This window comes from Hoplias malabaricus, chromosome 11 (assembly GCF_029633855.1).
Source record: "Hoplias malabaricus isolate fHopMal1 chromosome 11, fHopMal1.hap1, whole genome shotgun sequence".
Lineage (NCBI taxonomy): Eukaryota > Metazoa > Chordata > Actinopteri > Characiformes > Erythrinidae > Hoplias > Hoplias malabaricus.
The window spans coordinates 23,992,887-24,014,888 of NC_089810.1; the positions used below are offsets into that span (position 1 = coordinate 23,992,887).

Below are 22,002 nucleotides of genomic sequence, written 5' to 3' on the forward strand. Positions count from 1 at the left end.
CTGTGTGGTGTTTCTTGGAGCAGACTCCAGCTGCAGTCCAGTCTTTGTTAATCTCACCCACATTTTGAATGGGTTTATTTCACCATTCTCTCCAGGGTGCAGTTATTCCTATTGCTTGTACACTTTTTTTTTGTTCATCATTTCCTTCCCTTCACCTCCCTATTAACGTGCTTGGACACAGAGCTCTGACCTTTAGAATGATCTTTTGTGACTTGCCCTGCTTATGTAAGGCGTCAAGTCATCAGTCTTCCCCATGATTGTGAAGGCTACAGAACTAGACTGAGATTGTTTAAAAGGCCTTTGCAGGTGTTTTTGAGTTAATTAGCTGATTAGAGTGTCTTCAATATTGAACCTTTTCACAATATTCTTATTTTCTGAGATACTGAATTTGGGGTTTTCATTAGTTGTCCGTTATAATCATCAACTTAAAAGAAATAAATACTTGAAATATATCAGTCTGTGTGTAATGACATTTGAAAAAAAAGTTTTTCCATGATATTCTAATTTTATGCCCAGTATCTGTAGATAAAGACTTGGTGTTAAGTAGGTATGATCGTCTAGCAAACCTCATGTGCACAATATTTTGCAGATAGACCACCAGAATAACCACATGATCTACATGATCACTTTGTTCTGGTTTTAGCGTTTCTTTAGTGGCTAAGCACATCCACACAGTAGCATTTCTTTTTTTCCCCTTTATCTGAAAGGTAGTATTTTTTAAACAAATGAGTTTTTCTTTCATTTCAATATTTTTTATGCTAAATTGCTGCAGCTTAGGGTGGGTAAACTATTCAGAACATTGATGTCTGCTAAAACATATCCAAAACTAGGAACAGACTTAACTGAACACAATTAAACAATCCAGGTTTCAAATGCAGTGATATGAACTCACCCATGTGAAGATCAGTGACTCAATTAGAAAATATAACAATGCTTCACAGACGGCTCAGGTCTAAGTTTCTCGTACAGTGACCATGCCAAGTTTGACTTAACACATACCCTGACATTTACAATGTTCAAGTGTCACATGAGTAACCTTCAACAAATTAAACACTTCAAGCTGTAGTGTCTGCAGGGTCAGAAAATGCAGAGTCAGGAATCCTGCCCTACCTGTGTGCTTAGTTAACTATGGAAAGAGCAATGCACAGACAAGATTCAACATGCCACATAAGCCCTAAAAAGATAACAAACATTTAAAAAAGAGTTTTATTTACAAAAGTTGTGTTTTAAAGTTCATCCATGTCAGAAAAAACCTTAAGTTAGGACAAACAGGGGGAAGGGGGGCCCAACAATGACAACTAAAGCTATTTTACAAAACACCCGTTTGGAACAATGTGGGCACAGCATTTTTTTTCTTCAGCAAAACGTCATTTAGGTCTCCAAAGGTGATTCATACAATACAAATCGAATTTAGTTTTTTTTTTTTCAGCCACAATGTGGTGGTTGAGAAACAGGCTTGAAGATAAACCCATAATCCTTTCAGTGTAAAGCCATAGACAGGTGACTTCATCACAGTCCTCAAAATTACCTTTCCCCCGACTATATCACTGATCTGTAATAAACTGAATAAAACACTGAACACAGCCCAGTTCCACAGATGTACTGCCAAACTACTGGTGCCTGTCCAACAGGTTCACTGACCACAGGGATCCTTCCAAGATGGCCTCAAAACAATTTTTGTAGCACTCATCAAAATGTTGTACCCATATTTGTGGTAGGAAACTTGTGGCCACAGCAGAGCGGCAAGCTGAAAAAAAGAGTGGGTTTGAATATGCCTGTCTGCAGAACACAAACGTATGAAAGACTTTAAAAGGCGTAACGCGTTCTTATATCTTCCAGTTTCTTGGACACTTCTGGGGGTGTGCGGTCCAACTCTTCAGCAACACTTTTCTGCTTATGAGGGTCCATAGAGTTGAACTGTTCACACAGGTCTCCATCAATTACATTCTGCAAAACACAGTCAATGTAAAGGATTATTAGTGCACACAAAGCACAGCCCAAAGTGCTTTGATGTAAATGCTACATTTACAGTTTTGTACTAAAATTACAAATTGTTCCCCACACATTACCTCTTAGTTGTGAAGATATTAAATTTCCTGATTTACATTAATACAAATAACTTCTTTACTCAAAGTTACAGATTTGTATAATTGCACCCAAGATAGACATGTCTTGTCCCTTACACTTTTTGTCCCAACTTTCGTTTTAGTTACATTTCTCTTTCGTTTTCATAAAAATCTTGTCAGCAAAATGCATAAAAAAAAATCAGTGAGCTAAACTTTGGGGGTTTCCTGTTTGAAGACCTGCGCATCAGAAACATCAAGGGCTTTATCTGCCATTATATCTACATGGCATACATCGCATCTGTCTTGAAAAAGAATATTGGGCTAGACTGACTACATATTAGTGTTTAAGATTAAGCTTTATTCTTTACTCACCATAGTTTATAATTTTATTTGCAGAATTGCTTGAAAAATACTTACAGGTCTGGTCATGTTTCATTCACAAGGCATATCTGATATTACAATTAAAATTATTAACTTTAAGTTTATTAACAACACTTTTCTGCCTATTTTACAGCTTTCTCTGAAAATAATATAATCCACCTACATACTGTATATGCCCAAAAGTATGAACACACCTTCACAGGGAAATAATAGGAACGAAAACTGAGATGATCTCTCCCACAAAGTGGAGGAAATTCAGAGCGCATATGCATCTCCAAATGTTGGAAGAAGTCATGGTCCTGAAAACAGACGAAGCAAAATCGGTGAATTCTCCAATTCAGTTTGTTTCCTCATTTACAAACATGTCACTAAGAAATCACCAAAACAAAAACTTATTCTGCAAAAGAAAATAGCAAAGATACATCAAAATATTTGTCAGCTTATAGCAATACTCTCCTTGTTTGTTGAATACAATTTCCTGGAAACAGACACTACCTCTTTTTTTTTTTTTTTTGTGAATTGGTGCAAGTGCACTGAAGTGAAAATTTGCACACATTGCATATAATGTCTTATGTAAATTTTAAGTGAAAATCATCTTCATAATTAAAAAGGGTTTCATTAAATGATTTGCAGGACTATACCTCATGAGATGTGAAGGGCACCAAGATGCCGATGCCTCCTGACAAAGTGGTGTACACTAGAGATTCAGATCCTCCAGGGATTAGGGTGGTTTTCTGTAAGGAGAGGACTGTCTCTCCAATGTGGTAATTCACAATTACCTCAGCCTGTAACATAAAAAGGAGCATCTAAATCACAGAGCTAACACCAGAGACCCTGATACTCAGCATTCATTTAATGTGTCTGCAGACCGAATACACCAATAAAATTCCTGCCGTTCTATAAACAAACTAAGTGATTATTTTTGAGTAATCAGCCTTAAAATGCCATCCTATTAATGGCTGCATGCCAACATGCACATGTAAGCCAAACTTCCTCAATGAATGCCAAAGTCAGTCCACCCATTCCTCCTCTCACTTGCTTACACACACTGTTGGCATGTCAATAAATTCCCGACACAAGTCACTGGGGTGCACAGGGAATTTCCCCAGTGTCCACCTAAGCATTTCCAGGCTCTTGATTTGCTCATAATGATGTCTGGCATGTAGACAAGACTTGGTTTTGAGGTCTTAAGGCTAGACCACAATATGGACTCTGGGCTAGTTCTTCCGAAGGGCAGGTCTGGATTTGAATGTGTGTGTTGAATAGACCACAACACCACTTAGACACAAACACTGGCCTGGAAACGGACAGTCACGGAGGCAAGGCAGAACTGCCTACAAGGAAGCTGTTTTGATTTTCAGTTTTCCCAGGCCTCTGGTGTGGCGTGAGGTTAGGTGGAGGCAGGTACCTTCTGTGATGCTCCGTTGAGAAGGCCTCTGTCCCACAAGGCTTTGTTCCCTGTGGGGTCCTCGTCTACATCATCACTAGTGTTTGGCGGTAAACGAACCTAGGACACAAACATACAAGACTTTATGTGAACGTCAAACAGAGAAATCTTCATCCTTCATATGGGTCATTTCACCATTAACATCTTTATATGTTTCACAATAGCAAACGCATAGGATATAGGACTCACAATACTGATATTCCCAAACTTGTCAGCTGACGCCATGGTGTCATAATCGAGCAAACAGGCAGTAGTGACCCAGCGGGGATACGTGTCATCAGCAAAGATGATGAGCTGGTTTTCATTTCGCTTGTAACGCACCCAGAAAAGGCTCTCCTGGATGTCTGACACAATCACACGCTGACCAATTGTGTGGATGCCAGTCACCAAGTTTGGAACGTGCTGGAAAGAGGATTGATTGACTTATTCATTCATTCGTAGTGTAGAAGCCAAACGAGGCTAAAATATTCAAAAACTATTGAGTTTATATAGTTTATTATACTAGATTAAGAATATAATCAAGCAATTTAACAGTGAGATCGTGATGAAAAATTTTGCATGCACATTCTTTTCCAAAAAATAGAAGTCTGAAGAAATAAATCCTTAGCAATAAATGTTCTAAAAACCTAACACAAGTATTAGGTGAAGCTGGACTTAAAATGTCACTTGAGCACTCATGTCTCAGATATAAAGCAAATAAATGGTTTTATTTTTCACAAAATTGTGTTACATTATTCATACATGACAATAGTAAGCTGTCCAATAAACTATTTATTTAGTAATTGCATGGAAAACAGGTAAACATTTTAGCATTCCTGTACTGTAATGTGCATGTCTGATCTTTATTATTATTATTATTTATTACTATATTATTACTAACATTTAACAAAATATTCACATAACATACAACAAGACTGTGTACTCACCTTATTCTCACACTTACGGAGCAGTTTCTTTTTGCCCAAGTCATAGATACGTAGCAGTTTTCCAACTCCTACCAACACTCTCCCCTGGAATGGGGCAATGGCCAGTGGCACATCCTCAACTGGGGTCTGCCCAAAAAATAAACCAATATGAATTCTATGCCTATGGACTTTAACAGCTGTATGGTTCTATGAAGGGCCAATATAATATTTTATATTTATTGTGATAAAGTACATGACAGCATGCTTTTCTGAGCTCATGTTGGATTCAAGTTTTCTCTTTAACTGCATGCTTTAAGTTACATTGCATTTGAAACCCGAGGAGGTAAACTGGATGTTGTACAGTTTAGAAAGTAAAGCTCTGAATATAAATCACTGACATGTTTTATTATATTAAATGTAGAAATACTGGTCCATTTTATTATGATTAAAAATGTGATATGAGAAAAAAAAATAAAGAAATATAGCGTAAACATTTCTAAAGTATAAATATAAATGCAGAAATACATAAAGACCTTTTAGATGAGAACTCTTATCTGATGTCTTTATTTGTAAATACTGCATTAATGTTCTATCTTTAAACTTGTTTCTATGTTCTATGCAAAGAAAGCATGTTTACAGACACTGAACTCTGAACTAAAGCTTCAGCCTGTCTGTCCTACAATGCTTACGTAACCTTGCAGTGGGATTACTGTTCTATAGGGGAATTCATGCCTAAACCACAAGTTCACATCTGGGATTAATCGGTGGTCTGTCAGACGTGGTTTCCCCTTTCACTCACCTTGTGCAAAAACTCCAGCTTGTCCCCTCCCCCTACAAGGCGGTAGGTGTATATGTAGCCACCACCCACTGAGCGTGGGTTGAGGATCATATCTCTGGCCACGCCCACCAGCACATACCAGTCATCACCCCCATTAGCAAAGTGACATACAGCCACGCTGTAGAGAAATAAATCATACAGAAGAAAAGGAGCTTAAGTTATAGCTATTGTTAAGTCAAGTGTACTTCTTAAGGTCAGTCCCATGCCCACCTGAAAGCTGCCTCATTCTGCTCCAGCTGAACCAAGTCCATTGTGTTGCCCTGGATGGGGTTGACCAGGCGCACAAGTGACGCCCACTGTCCTGACCCTGCTTTGGGAGCACCAAATATAGCTTCTGGAAGATTCTCATTTAAAAAGGCAGCCGCCATTTCTGCAGCCAGCTCTCTTTCATCCTCTCCTGCAGCTTCCACCATTTCCTTTTGTGTGTTTGAGAGAGAGAGAGAGAGAGAGAGAGATTTAAAAATAAAATAAAAAGAAAAAAATTCTCATCTTGCTAATTTCAATACAAACATCTTTAGAAGAATGGTGCCAAATCAGATGCGACATTAAATAAAGCTCAGGAAATTCCAAAACTATTCTCATGACCTTTTGTGCTGAGGGAGTGTTCTACTAGCAAACAAAGTCAACGAACACTGTTGTGGAAAACAAAGGCACTTGATATGTGAAATAAACCACTGAAATAAGATAAGACAAGGTGAGACTAAACTTACATTACATGAACTCACTCACTTGATTAGGTTTTTTTCCCCCTCCTTAAATTGAATGTCAGTGATTTGATGTGAAGGAACATTAGGTGTGTAGTTTAAAAAAAAAAAAAAAAAAAAAAATAATAATAATAAAAAAAAACCCAAGGGCTTACCAAATCACTAAATCCCTGACAAGCCACCCCGTTAATATCTGCACACTCACCTCTGCCATCTGCTGCTTCCGCTGGGCCTTTGTTGCTTCCGTGTAGGCATTGTGATCTGTTTCGATGAGGATTAGGTTGTTGGTCTCAGGGTGAATGACAAATTTGCGTGGCGTGTACTGCAGTGGGAAAGCTACCTGGTTAAAGACAGCACCGAGTTTCTCCAGAGCCAGAATTCTGTCGGGGGGGGGGGGGGCACACATTAAGGAAAAGCAAGAATATTATGAAAGATTAATCTACAAAAAAACATTAATTTTTGATTACTCACATGATGTGATCTATATTTGACAGGCCCTGGAAAGAATTTATGTTCCTGCCACACTCAGAAGACCTCACTAATAACCAAAATCTCAACAAATCCTATTTGTCCACAGTAAAGCATTACTATTACAGGTACTGAAAATAAGACATCAGAATGAAATTGAAAGTAAATGGACCAATAACAAGAGTCCTTTGCAGAGTGGAAAATTGTGAAAATTCCACATTTTCAGAAGCTCATTGGTAGTACTTTTGGTTTGTTTACATTCTTGCAGTTAGCTGTCTCACATATGGAGTTCCACCATAATTATCCAAAAACTGCAAAAAATTCACTATATTGCCAAAAGTACACACTCACCCATCCAAATCATTGAATTCAGCTGGTTCCAATAACTTTCATGACCACAGGTGTATAAAACCAAAACCAATATATATAGTTACACACATATCCACATCTGCAAATGATACATTGGCAGCGAATATCATGCACCACACCTTTTTGCCTCTTGTTATTAACACTGGAAAGGGAGGGGGGGAGGGGGCTTTTTCCAACATTTTCTCTGAATTTAAGAACATTAAGGGGTCTGCCACAACAGAGAGAACACTGCTCTTCTAATACATTATGAGAATTACATGATTTTTCTGGACCATAAATGCCACCCTAATTCATAAATTCTCCTCCACATACATAATTAATACTCATTTAAATTTTATTGTTTTCTACTTTAATTTTATTGTTTTATTTAACACCAACTTTTCACTCTCAAACATGGAGCTGAAGCTGTGACTGGAGAGATTTAGAGGAGCATGTGGAGCAACTCAAGTATCCGCTAGCTTTGCAAGATTAAGCATAAAATCAGAACGACTCATGACAGTTTGTAGGTTGGTAGGAGCTGCAGACCCCCAAATTAATGTGATTTATAAAAAATCATTTCTGCACCTGCAGCTGTATTACATTAGACCTCTACTCAAAACCAATCCTCAAACAACTGCATTTGTGGTGGTGTGCCAATCCATGTCACATACTGGTGAGTAGGGGTCTGCTAACACCAGCGGTAGCTGCTGCTGACTGGTTGGGATGAGTGTCCACATGCCACTGCTCAGCAGTGGGACACAGTTGGCTCATACCGTCCCTGGCTGTTGCTGACTGTGTACTGTGGCCCATTTCAGGATACTGGTGGCTAAAACTGTTAAAACTTACAATGACTGCCAATTTTATGAGTTGTTTTAACCCCTGCTCACTTTTTGCCATGCACATTACTACTTGTGGCATCTTGTGTTTTTGTATTGCTGTGTTCCTGTTTGTTTTTGTGAGGTCCTTTCTTTGGTGTGCTATTTTGTAACACTTGGGTTAAAAAGCACTACATAAATAAAACATATTATTAAAGCCTGTGCCGGCAATGAGAGCAGCTTCATCAACATTCTGACTCCTTGCCCTATATCAAAGTTGGAGTCAAAGTGCTGAGTTAATGCATAACCTAGAAAGCATTAAAATGCAAGCAAATGCCACAGGATAACTTTTTAAAAATTTGATAATCACTTGAGTGGCATTAAAGAGAAAGTCTACGATTGGAGGGAACTGCAGTACTCTGTGTACGTTCAGAATCTCCACGTCCTTAAAGGTTGTACAGTATGATTGATGGACATAAAATGACTCTTGTTTGTACATGACTGAAGTTTAACTTGCCTTTAAGTTTAACTCACTGAATTACCACAGAAGCTCATTTGTAGTACTTTTGGTTTGGTTACATTCTTGCAGTTAGCTGTCTCTCACATATGGAGTTCCACCGTAATTATCCAAAAACTGCAAAAAAATACTATATTGCCAAAAGTCACCCATCCAAATCATTGAATTCAGGTGGTTCCAATAACTTCCATGACCAAAGGTGTATAAAACCAAAACCAATATATATAGTTACACAGATAGATCCACATCTGCAAATGATACATTGGCAGTCGATATCATGCACCACACCTTTTTGCCTCTCGTTATTAACACTGGAAAGGGAGGGGGGGGGATGACAGAGTCACACTCCCTCGGGCAGGATTAAACTGAAATTTTTCTAAGCATCTCCAATCACAGCATTGAACCAATGATTTGTGAGTGCACAGATTAAAAAAAAAAAAAAAATTAAGAAAATAGAAGCACAGAGAAACAAGAGTGCTTATTAAATATGGTGACAAAGAAAAAAGGGGGAAGGAAGAGAGAGGGGGAAAAAAATAAAATAAATAAAAACAACAACAAAAAAAAGGGGCCCTCTTAAAGAGAGGCAAATTCTTATCTAAATGAACAGGAGCTGAAACAGTTGTTTAAAGAGGGTAGGTAATGACATTGATTAATTCTTGTGAAAATTTGTGCAATTTGTATAGGTCCCCTTTAAATAAGTGAAAGCACACTCTCTTTTTCAGGTATAATATTCCTCCACTTTGACAAAGGTTATCAAAATTGTAAATGCACCAATAAAATGGGAGATTTTACCTTACCTTAGTGTGTTTGTGGAGATGGCCACTATGCCTTCAGGGCACTGCTCAGAGGCAAACCCTGAGGCATACTCTAGAGTTTCATAAGACAATGGAGTCAGATGGAAACGCGACTGGTAAGAGTAACTCAACCATGACCGGCTTGACATGGCCAGTACCTGCAGAAAAACACAATTTACTTATCACCATCACATCAAATAACAAAATCAGCCAACATGTGACGGTGTGTGATATTCATATTCAGTCATTTTTATACTTACAGCCTCTTGGCCCTGCATCCGCACTCTGAAGAGCTTGACAGGGCGAGAGCCCAGGTAGCGGGTACGAGTGTCTGACAGGTCTCCAGTGACAGGGTCCAGTACGGTACGTAACAAAACACCATTCTAACCAACAGACAAGATTAGACAGTCAGTACATTTTGGGGGATGTAGGCAAACAAATCTTTCAGCTGAAACAAGAGAAATACAGACATTCAACACTAGATAAAGATAAAGATTTGCAAAAACCTGCAAGCCAATGTTGAGGTACAGGAAACCAATCGTCCCCTTCTCTCCTAACTCATCTTGTTTCTCCACACCTCCCATCTCCACTATACACAGAGACTCAGGCTGAGCAGGCAGAGCCTGCATACTTAGTGGCTGCAGACAGTCCTGCAGCCAAGAAAAAGAAGGGAGAAAGTTAGGATTATCAAAAACCATCACCATGATTTAATCTATTAAGCTTTATCCAATTACTTCCAATTGTAATTTCCCCAGGTAATATAATAAGTTAATATCTAAAATCAACTAGCTGTGATACACATTTTTACCAAACTATTCTGCATAGATTGTTTGTTTATATATATATAAAAACAATGTTAACATCCACGGAGTAGCATCCTCCTTCTGGACAAGCTCATTTATTTTACTGTGTATTCAAGAATCACCTAATGAATCAGATTCTGTAGATTCGCAAACAAGAACATACATAGCATCAACACTTGTTTAAATCACTCAAAGACTAAAAATAATAATATGCAGAAAAAAATACATTTTAAACTATAGAGAGCACACAACCTAACTTATTATCAGAAGGAATGCAGTGCAGTGGGCTTACATCAAAAGAGAAAAAAAATCAAAAGGGAAACAAATACCACTGAACTGACACTGAATGCAGATGAGAGTGATAACATACCGAGGGGTCCAGGGAGATAATGCGTACTGTGTTGTCTACCAGGCCTACGGCCAGAAAGCGGGACCGCTGCTCGCCTGGGGGGACATTTGCAAGGCTCATGCACACCACATCCGCTGACATCTCCTTCCTTTCTGTGTATTCATTCAATTGCCCTGACTGCAAAAAAGACATTAGAGATACTACTTGTGGTTTTTAAAGAAACAAACTAAATGGAGTGAGTGACACATGAATGGGAGCTTTGCAAATACAAAAAGCCAACAACAAACTCCATTCCTTAATGGTAAAGTCTTAATAAATAAATAATGAAAAAAAAAAGAAAGGAAGAAAGAAAGCAAAAAACCTCAGATGCAAACATACCGGGTCCATTTCAAAGTACACCAGCTCTCCTCCAGTTAAAGCAATGACCACCTGCCGCTGGTTGACAGCACATCGTATGATAGTTTTCTTCCCTGGAGTCTTCCACTCATTCACTCGCTTATCTGCTCGGATGTGGCGAATGCCATCTGGATACACCTGGGAAAAATTAGCAGAGAGAAGATAATGGAGAGTTGGATATTGATAGTTTTGTTAATTAAAATGGCTATACTTGTGTTTCTAATCATAGCCTTGTGCTTTTCACCACCACAAAAATAAGTCACTTTGAATTACTTAACTAATTGTTTATTTCAGCCACAGAATTATAAAGAAATTTTATATCAGAATACAACTTAAACATAGGATTAGTCCAGATAATTGCAACTATATAAACCTTGCATGACCCCAACAGAAAACTAGAAAAAATTCTTTGTTATAAATGACATGTTCTCAACAATATTCTGTAGTATAGGGAAAGTTCTTAACACAAATACAATAAACAATAGCACAATTGCCATATATAATTTTGTCCTGAGATTGCGAAGGTTGAAAGGTTAAACATTCTAAGTAGCATAAACAGGCACATTCTGTATTTCTACACAGATTTTAAGTGATTTTGGTCAATATGTCAATGAGCAGACCAGAATCCACTCAGAGCAGCATGAACACGTGAGTTCCTAAGAACCTGGCACTGTGACTTCACTGGAAATCTACTAGTGTTTTCTTTGCCCCACCACCCACCCGCCCCCCTCCAAGAAGCATTTAAGAGTACACTGAACTTATGTCTTAGCTGTGTTAGTTTTCCATTTCTTGCACTGAGTGTGTGGATCAGATGTTTACAAGTAATGGTTTGAATTCTGTTTGAATATGTGCACTGGGTATAACAGCAAGAATTCATCACAAGAGGACTTAAGGAAGTTACTGTGGAAGGGTGACAACATAACATACTTGCACTAAAGCATCATCTCCCAACAGAGAGCAGGACAAGGTTGGTGTAGTACCCAGGAATCCTGAATCAGTCACTTCTTCTACAGTTTCTCCAATCGATAGAACCAGTGTGGCATTAACAAAGGACACAATGATGTAGGCATCAAACTCATCTGTGAAACGGAAAACGGATATTAGTCAAAACAATCCACAGAAAGGAGGAAATTACAGTATCAAGGTCTTTCAGAAGAAGTAGCAAAAATATCAACACCCGCACTCATTACCACAGGTTTGGTTAACACCCTATGACTAGAAAATGAAACATGAAAATGTTCTGATACTGCCACACATGTGAGTTCTGCATATTAAATTCAAGGCCAGTCTAACAGACTAAAATGCTTAAAAATATATAAATAAACAGGTTGAAACTACAGATAAAAAATAATCACTCTAAGTACATAAAAATAAGTTTTCAGCGCCCATTTTAAATCTGGTTCTGTGAAAGATAAGCCATATAACATTACAAAGAGTTTGAAAGGGGCAGTCTCATCTGGAATATGTGCAGTGCAGTCACACACTGTAGAGCTTAGGGACTCTCACAGACTGCTAAACAAATAGCAGAGATCACATGATTTCAAGGAAGTGGCTGGCAGAGAATGAATTACCCATACTGCACTGCCAGCCAGGTTTTCTTTGACAGAGAACAGTTAACGTTCATCAGGCTCCAACTCACCAAATAGCTTTACAAGTGATAACATGTCCAAAATGATCTAGAGGTGTAGTTTGAAAGCTAAACAATCCTGAGAGGTCCCCATCCCATTAAGATCAATGTGCAAGCACACACAAAACACAACGTTTGGTCAAGCAGTTACTTTGGCTGGTCAGGTATGTCATGTATTCGGAATAAAAGCATTTTTTGGTTACTAGATACTAGGAAGCATGCAGACCCAAAGGGCTGATGTTAATTTCAAAGTTATGAGCTTCAATCATTGAAAATCTAAACAGAGTCACAACTGTCCCATTTTACAGCTTTTCATGATTAAAAATAACTAATAAGAAAATAAAAAGGATGGCCTGAATATGGTGCTACTAAAATGTCTTCTTACATGGCAAGTATACATACCCCCAGGCATCTAGTGCTGCATCATGTTATTACTTCATTATCGAGTGTGCAATATTTGGCAAACAGGTTAGGAGGGAAAAAAAAGGAATGCATATACCTTCTATGTGTCTCCTAACTGTCCACACAGCATTGGGGTTACCAGGAAGTTCTGACACAGCCATCTCTGAGACCTGTGATCACATGTATGCATGTACATACTGTATAAAAACAGCTGGCCAAAAACACATGCATGCAATACCACATGATATCAAGTTGTCAAACCACAGATCTTCATAGAATTGTGCAGTGAAAAATCCTGCATGACAAGCTATTTTCATAAAGCATTAACCTCCAATCCATGTCGAAGGACCCTTAGTGTTGATCTAGGTCCCCTTCCACAAGCCACATACAGCTGAGGAGTGTCCTCATTGGCCAAATCAGCAATCTGCAAGTAAAACATGAGGGGGAAAACAAGTCTGAGATACCTTCATGATGTTCTGCACAGTATACAAGACAAAAGTGCACTTTATAAAGCACTTGATATTGAATTGATCACCAGGCATCCAGAATGATGACAGGGTGGGCCAAAGGACTAAAAATCATACAGATATCCTTTGCAAACATTCAGTTAAAGTGACTTCAGTATTTGTATTAATAGTAATGTAAGTGCATGGAAAATGAATTAATATTTGCATAAACTCCAAACAGCATTCCATTAAAGACCTTTTCTTTCTATGCAGTTAGGTTATGTTTTTATTTTTATAACCATTATCATCATCGTGTGAAAGAGTTTACTTATTTAGCAAGATAGTGTGAAGATTCAGTCTCTAAAGGAGTTTAAAAATAAATACTGAAAACTCATGAGACTACCATGTCAGTTATGAACAGACTTCATTTCCTCAACTTCAGTAAATGTGTGAATGACCCTAATGAAGCTTAACTGCCATTACATTCAAACAAAACTGCTAATATTTATATTTAAAAATAAATAAAACAAATAATGTGCAGCTTCCCTGCACAAAAAAAATAAAAATTATAAAAGAGCTTCCTTAGAGAAAAAGAGTAAAACCTGCACATTTGCTCTACAAGAGGACAAAAAAAAACTCTTCTCTTCAGTGATTGGTATGAGCTTGCTTTAAGGTATGCCTCATCATATTTTCTTGTTTTCCCTTTGGAAGCTGTAGCTTGAGAAATCATCTGCTGCACATTTAGCTCTTACAAATTTATCCACTGCCTTGCTCATTTGCCTTGCACCGCCTGCAATAGCCATGTTAAATAACTGAAGTATCTAATGGTAATTTGTATTTTACCAATTTTTCAAATGCAACCTGAATTGAAAGCACAATCAATGTAGCATGCCAGATGGTGATTTAGTTTTCATGTGCACAGCAGTGTTTTAGCTGCATCTCATTGTTCTGTGAAATAAGTTCCAAATTCCCCCATTTAAAACTAAACATAATTGATTATGTAGCATAGAATCACTCAAATTCATTTACAAACTTGCTCATGACTATTTCAAATTCCAAAATAAAAGCCCTTCCAGCCCTACAGGACTACTATCCTTGTGGCACACTGCACAATTTCCAAACTTACCTGGCAGGACATTATCGGGGACAGATTCTCCTGCTCATCCACAAGTACAAGATTCTTGAGGGGACGTGGCTGGAAGAAAAATGTGTCCCCTTCCTCCAGAGGCATGGCAGAGGAGAACTCTGGTTCATCATCATCATCACCCAGGTGAGCTATCTGGTACAGGTAACTAACAAACAGAAACAGAGCTCAGTTTCATTGAGAAGACCATGTCTAGTGTGTGCAGAGAGGATAAGTCACAGGACTTTTTTTTTCCTCCAATCACAGTGACAGGCATTAAACACACAACAATGCAAAAAGGACACTACCACAGAACAGGTTGGCATGTATATTGAGCAAAAAATTACAGAATAAAAGTAAGCCCCTCAAATGCCCATCAGTCTTTTCATATTCCTTGGTGTCAAAATGTCCTAACGAAGACTGATATATCCTTCAGATTGGTTGTTTACAGGAAATGAAAACCCAGAGAAATAAAGAGATCATTCATAAAATCAAATTCTAAGTCTGCTTCCTTTATTTGATTTTCAAACAAAGCGTGTCGCAACTTACTGGTTTCCAAACTCTGACGAAACAAAAAGGAATCCAGTCTTCAGCACACACATGGCGGTGGCTACAGGGATAGTGTCAAAATATTTCATCCTGATCTCTGTGACCTAGGAGGTAGAAAAAAAATTGTTTATGTAACAATTTAATGTACTTGAAATCTGCTCCATAACCAGTATGAGTTAAACAATCAAGAAAAGCCAAACAATCTCAGCTTCTGGTATCTGTATACTTGTGGAAAATTACAGTAATCAAACGTTAAAAACACCAGTCAAATGTTCTGGGAATAGATTTTTTTCCCCCCTGCACATTAGTCAGACCACACTGCTAGAAGTAGAAATGCTACCTTTGACAGTCAACTCCCTATGGAATACAGATAGAGAAAGTTTCTTTCTTTTGTCCATGATCATGTAATTTAGTTGTTTTCAAACATTGTGACCATGCTTACGTAGTAGGGTCTAGAAATATTAGCAATTTTTCAAGGGGTGGGGTATTGGGTTTGGGGTCTATCAAACCAAAATCAGGATAAAACTGACAAAATATACGCAGGTGTATTCATTATTCTGTGAAAATGTCTAAATTGTCACATTTCTACTAATGCCATTTCATGAGATCACATTTTACAGAGTGCTAAGACAGCATCAAGTTTGAAAAATTGTGTTATAAGGGAACTGATGCATTCAATTAATATATAAAAAAACAACAACTGTATATTTAAATACTGCACTCTTGATAAAGCTTGCTCCATGATTGCAGTCCCAATGCATCTCTCATAAATATGTAAACTATTACCAGAAATAGTCTCAGATTACAAAATGTAGTAATTACACATATATACAAAGATAAAAGGGACCCATTTCTTGCTGTTGAATTCATAACTCTAATTAGAAATAACCTGCCAGCTCTTCAGAAACTTTATGTTAACTGAATTACACCATGTGTTTTATGTAGTTAGATTTGATTAAATACCTGTGACAAATCTCACCCTAGATAAGGATTTAAAAGATAAATCACCCATTTTCAAATATGTAGTAGCGATGCTCCATATAAGCTGTACTAAACATATTTTAAACATGTCTGCCCCCATGTGGGGGACCAAATCCATGAAGCATTAGCTGATTCATTGATTCATTCAGAAATGGCAAAGCTATTTGATTATATATTCCATGTAATTTGTATGAATTTAAACTAGTTTTTTTTTTTTTTTTTTTTTTTTTTAATAAAGACATTTTACTCCATTAAATATGTAAGCAACAATTTATATCTGCAATAAATCCTTAACACCTCTCACCATCTCTTCATCTGTTTCCAGAGTAACTTTGAAGATGTCTCCTTGCTCAGTCTGGGCCAGGAAGAAGAACATGGACTTGGTCTTGTGTGTGGCAGAGCAGACAAAGATCATGCCCCTCTCTGGGTCGTCTAGGTCATTCTGATACAGAGCAGAAACAAACAGGAAGTGGAGTGGATAAGTTCCAAACCGTTGATACAGCTTTCCAAGTCAAAATCCATTTACATCATATTCGGCCACAAACATCGAACACAGAAAACAACCACAAAGACCACACAGTAATGCTCTGAGTCTGATTCTGCCTGTAAGTAGTTGTTTCGACAGGGCTCCTGAGATCAGAAGTCTTAATTGTCTCCAGGAATTGTCAGAGAAGAGACATGAAAACCTCATCATTTCAGTTGGCAGTGCCACAATTTGAGGCCAGCTGGAAGAAATCCTGAAACTTTTTATCTGATGCGTAACCACTTAAATACTCACTCTCCTGCGTGGGATTGGGCAACGGATATCTGGCTGGTCCCCAAAGTTCTTGTAAGTGATGTAGTTCTCTGAGCAAATGAGCACTCCACTGGGGCCATCAGAGCCACCTGGGACTGTTGTACACAATGACAAAGTAGTTTTAGATACTTTCAAATTTACACTAGTCACATTATTGCTCTAAACTTCATTCACAAACACCATTCCCTTCGAAGAGCTCATCTGAAAAGGAAAACCTGGTCAAAAACAGTTGCTTAAACATAAATGAGCTCTTAGAGGGAACAGTGATCACAGAACCTTTGTGGATGAGTAGAGATCAGAAAGCTTTATTTTCTTCTCCAGCATCAGTCAGAGAAGAGACATGAAAGTATTCATCATTTCTACACAACAGCCATACAACACAAGTGCAGTTTCCCAATTAGAAAAATCTTCTGACTCATGTCAGATCCTGGATTACCTGTGATGAGAAAGTTGCCATGTTCCTCTAGAGCCTCGCTGTACTTGCGCACTACATGATTAAGCCCCAGGTCCAGCTCATAGAACGTCAGAGTCTGCTGCGTATTTGCTGCTGCTTCTCCTGTGGGGTCGTTATCAGCTTCCTACCAAACAGAACAGTATAAACGGATTAAGAGATAAATGCCCAGTGTTGCTGGGTCCAGACAAAGCTGGAGTGGTGTACAAGTAGTAACCAGGTTTTTAAATTTTCTCCATTTACAGGTCAGAAAATAGATAAACAAACCCATCATTTTAAATGGAACCATTCAGCAAGGATGCACTGCAGATGCACATTCACTTTGCAAGCTTGTGAATCAAATTTCAAGCACATAGTAAGCATTGCAAATAATCACTAAACTCCAAGATGTTTCTCAATATTTCAACAGTAGTGATATTCACAACAAAATAAAAATAAGCAAGCTCCCTAGAAGTATCCTTACCTCATAGTCCATTTCAAGACATGCAAACATGGGGTTCTCAAAGCCTACATCCACCCCCACCACATGGTACACAAGTGTGTTTGCTTTATGTGCTTCCAGTGGAGAGGAGATAGTGAGGCGAGCGGCTGCATCTCTATTTAGGATATACACCAACTTCTGTTTCTCTATGGCACCTACATGGAAGGTAAACAATACAAAACACTACTAAGGCCAGACTTTTAAAACACTATTTAAAAGTTCTGCATCATATCTAAATGTGCCTAGACTAAGTGTACGCTAAAATAAAATCATCTTTACTTCTAAATTTAAGGATGGTTTCACACCTGAAAATCAGAACTAAGGGTTGAGTTTTGTTACATTGTAAACATTTGATACATTTTGATTTCAATACTTTTCAAATTCAGACTACACTGAAAAATGACCATGTGTGAAAGTACCTGTTAACTATTTAAGGCCAAGAGGCAGACTCTTGTTATGCTCTTGGCAGCAAATCACTAAAACATGCAGTGCATGCATACTTCAGTACCATTTCTACATAAAAACTGATACAGAACTAGATATCCAATTGTCATGGTTTACCTATCATAACAGCCCTGCCTTTGGGGTCGACAGCAAGAAACTGCCCAGGAACAATGCGCCGACAGCCACTCTTGCCGAAGGTCTCCTGATGGACCTTCTCAAACATGTTCTTGGAAGGGTGGTACTCCAGGATAACAATGCGTCCAGAGTCACTACCCACCACAATGTAGTCTTCCAGTTAAAAATCAGCATGAACACAAAAGAAAATACAAAAGACAAAATATTATAGCCAATGTGTTAACAAACAATGTCTTATCAACAAAACTTAAATTCGAACACTGACATGCCCACCTTTCGTTCCACCAGTGAGCCTGAAAGCCATAAGGGATCGAACGATGCCAAAGACCTCCATGGTGAGCAATGTGTGAACTTTGCCTGTGTTGGCATCAGGCCGCAGCAGTTCCAGGATCTTCCCCCGGGAAACAACAATCTCCTGCTGTTTTGTGCCTAGAAGGAGAGAATGATACAGCCGCGGTCTAATGGTTAGCGTCTAGTTAGAGCCTAGTTGCTTAGTACTGAAAGGTCATTGGTTCAATTCCCACGACCGGCAGGAAAACTGAGGATAGGTAGGACTGAAGGAAGACGTATTTCGTTGCATGCTGTACAATGATAAATAATTAGACATTTCATTTCATACACAGTATGATATCCACTACTCTAATCAGTTTCAGGCTGGATCTACAGTACAATTTTTCTACGGTTGGAGGGGATTTCAGGAGATCATCATTTAGTGATTGCTGCTTGTAGGAAAACATGTCACAGACAGTGGTCTGTACTCATGGATAACAATGATGGATATTAGATATTCTGAGCATTTTATCTTTCCTATTAACAGTAAAAGATAATTTCCAACGTGAAAATAATGATGCAAGATTGAATGGGATACCTGAGAAGTTGCCATGGATAGCATGAGTGATGCCAGTTGCACGCTGCAAGGTCAGGTTGTACAGAAACATTTTGGATGTCTCTGGACCCCTCAGGCTTAGATGAAGAAAGCTGTTGCTGCACCTGAAACACAGAAAAATGTTTTAGTTGAGATCAGCATGCAAGAATATATAGGATCACACATGGACTGTACATGTCTCTCTAAAAAACTATGGACCATTGCTGATCTAAACAGTAAATTGGATCTATTGAATAATTTGTATACAGCTGTAAATACTTAAGCATTGAAACGTAAAAATTCTACATTTTAAGCATCCCTGAATAAAGTCCATTGTTTACTATCAAAAATTATTCAAGATGCAAAAATGACTTTTTAATAGAACTGTTAAGTCTTCTCCTGGTATCCAAAGTTCCTCTAAACCACGTTAAGATGGATGCTGAATCATTTTCTGCCAAGCAAACTTACCAAAGTGTGCAAATAAAGTAAAACAAACTTCACTTTTAATTCAGAATCTCTAATTTCCTAGTAATATACTTGAGTCTCTTATTTGTATGATCGTCCTTGGTTTGTACAGAGTTGATTTCTTCGTTTATGCTTTGTAAGGGGTTGTTTCTCTTCAGGGCAGTGCTGGGTCTACAGACAACCCAGAATCACAGCGGTGAAAGCCAGGAACACGTCTTGGACAAGGCCTGGATTGAACCCAGGGCCCCCAGACACGAGATATGGGAAACGATCTGTGCTATCCCACTTAACGGTTTATCTTGGTCTACTGTATAATTCATGCATTTGTTTGCTGATATGTGAGGCAGTTTTCTTATGAAACGTGCTATAAAAGTAAATTAATATTACTACATACACTACCAACAGGAAAAAAGCAGCCAACTGGGTTTTGTGCATGTAGGTACCAGTTTATTAATACGTGGCATCATGCATAAAAATAGACTTATACAAATTTTAACTTACACAGAACTTACGCAAAGTAAACTCCTATACGCTTCCTACTGTTGAAGTGAAACAATTAGCTGTTGGCTAACAGGGCCATTTTTCCAAATTCCGTCTTGACTTCTACATTATAAACCTGCGAAATAAACTGGAACCCGCCTTTGTCAAGTATATAACACTTTACCAGAGGTCCGGTGCTGTTAAATATCAGTATTATCTAACAGTACAGTATTAAAATGCTGCAGCCTCCAGTCACTCATTCATCACTAGCCTTTGGAGCTAACGGCGCAGTGGCTAATAACTCGATCCATTTGTGTGATACCGGCCAAGATTTCCCGTTAATATGGAAGGTGCGTTAGAATTGCAGATGTATAAAAGGTGTTTACCGATGCAGCGGCGAGGATGGAGCAGATTTTGACTCGATGAGAAACTTTCTGCTTCCGACCGTTTCTTTTTTCAAACGCCGCTCAAACGACTCGGGGTCCTTCCAGCCTCCTGTACCGGTCTTAAGAGTAGTCCTAACGTTCGCCTGTCGGGAAATCAGTCGGCGTACAAAGACAACTTTACTTTAAGTTGAACGCCACCGATGCCCCAAATTTCTATGTAATGAAATCGTTAAATTTTGAATAAAGTCGTTAAGAGTATCTTTATGTAAAATCCGCCGTTTTAAAGAAACCAAAGAGTCAGAATTAGTTCACCATGTTGGTCATAGAAATGGCATCGAGTGATTACATGGAAAATATTAAACCTCTTCTGGTTTTTGATAGTAAATAAAATTGCTGATTTTTGCACATTTTCCTAATCGTCATTCTGAAGGAACTGGATCAGGCACGTATACCATTCATATTAAACCACACTGAATTACTCTTACATTTCAGGGACAATAACATAGGTAGATTTCCATTTTAAACATTTGGTTAAAAATAAAATAAGTTTACTCTATTTATCTGCATATTTCCAAATTTAAAATGCCAGCAGTCATAGTCCCTGAACATCAGAACATGCAAATATACTTTAAATAAATTAAGCTTAGGTCTGGGCTGGGTCAGGCCAGTACTCGGATGGGACACTTGCAAGTGGCTGCTGGAGGTGGTGTTGGTGGTGCCAAGAGGGGGCGCTGTCGTTATGGTCGGTGTGGCTCGCTGAACGCAGTGACAACGGTGACTGATACAAAATATTTCCCCTCATATACGATACCAGAACCCAGTATTGTGTTGCCGATACTGATATTATATATTGAATAGTTTTAAAATCTAATTTAGAAAGGGCAAATAAAATATATTACTGTATTTTTTATATATCTATTGTAGATATGTGCTTAATTCGTGATAATTATATTTATATAACAATCATATTTATAACTATTTTAATTAACATGGTTTTCTGTTGTTATACAAGAAATATTTGCACAAAAAGCCTGAAAAGATATTAATCCCTCCCACACAGTTACACATGTCTTATACACATTGTCTTATACACAACCTGGATAAAGCCTGTGACTGTGCTACTTTTTTTCACACAGAGTGAGAAGGTGGAAGGACAAGTAATTACTATACTGTGCAACGATTTATGGTGACATTTTATTATTAAGAGACAACTAGGATATACATCCATCCTATAAAATACAAATACATCCTATAAAAAAGACAAATTATATTGATATTTTGGAGCCAGAGTCCATTGTTAAAACTAAACACAAGGATTGGAAGTATCAATATTTATATATTGATCTGCCTGTTCATAACAGGGACCCCGTAACTGCGCAGTCCTTCAGATGAGAATTAAAACAGAGTTCCTAACTCTCTTAGGTAATTAAAGATCCCAGGCCATTTCCTGAATAAGTGTCAGGTATTACCCTGACACTAAATTAATAGTAATAAAAATAATCCATAATAATAATTTTAAAAAGTCAAACCCACCTACACT

The 22,002-nt window shown here is 38.1% G+C and overlaps 1 protein-coding gene across 3 annotated transcripts; it reads right to left on the minus strand.

Annotated features, from left to right (window-relative positions):
- Nucleotides 1-771: 771 nt before the first annotated feature.
- On the minus strand, nucleotides 772-20,599 carry sf3b3 (splicing factor 3b, subunit 3). Of its 3 annotated transcripts, none has more exons than XM_066685332.1 (27): nucleotides 20,463-20,599; nucleotides 19,135-19,256; nucleotides 18,540-18,695; nucleotides 18,249-18,419; nucleotides 17,670-17,842; nucleotides 17,192-17,333; nucleotides 16,738-16,850; nucleotides 16,264-16,401; nucleotides 14,979-15,082; nucleotides 14,433-14,598; nucleotides 13,189-13,284; nucleotides 12,958-13,030; nucleotides 11,759-11,910; nucleotides 10,814-10,969; nucleotides 10,457-10,612; nucleotides 9,790-9,933; nucleotides 9,544-9,666; nucleotides 9,287-9,441; nucleotides 6,547-6,721; nucleotides 5,848-6,053; nucleotides 5,599-5,755; nucleotides 4,821-4,946; nucleotides 4,084-4,296; nucleotides 3,856-3,954; nucleotides 3,089-3,232; nucleotides 2,642-2,746; nucleotides 772-1,947 (listed from the first exon to the last, which is right to left on the minus strand). In XM_066685332.1, the coding sequence occupies exons 2-27, from the start codon at nucleotides 19,202-19,204 to the stop codon at nucleotides 1,807-1,809; spliced, it is 3,654 nt and encodes a 1,217-aa protein (XP_066541429.1). In that variant the 5' UTR covers nucleotides 19,205-19,256; nucleotides 20,463-20,599; the 3' UTR covers nucleotides 772-1,806. The 3 variants fall into 3 exon arrangements, with proteins under 3 accessions (XP_066541429.1, XP_066541431.1, XP_066541430.1); XM_066685334.1 differs by lacking the exon at nucleotides 20,463-20,599 and adding an exon at nucleotides 20,109-20,127; XM_066685333.1 differs by lacking the exon at nucleotides 20,463-20,599 and adding an exon at nucleotides 20,098-20,115.
- Nucleotides 20,600-22,002: the final 1,403 nt, after the last annotated feature.

Excerpts from the sequence above, each read along its gene's own strand:
- sf3b3 (XM_066685332.1), bottom strand. The coding sequence starts at position 19,204 with ATGTTTCTGTACAACCTGACCTTGCAGCGTGCAACTGGCATCACTCAT. Across the intron at positions 14,599-14,978 it reads TCGTCAGAGTTTGGAAACCA|TTACCTGTACCAGATAGCTC; the intron begins GTAAGTTGCGAC and ends TCTGTTTGTTAG. Across the intron at positions 13,285-14,432 it reads CCCCGATAATGTCCTGCCAG|ATTGCTGATTTGGCCAATGA; the intron begins GTAAGTTTGGAA and ends TTTTACTTGCAG.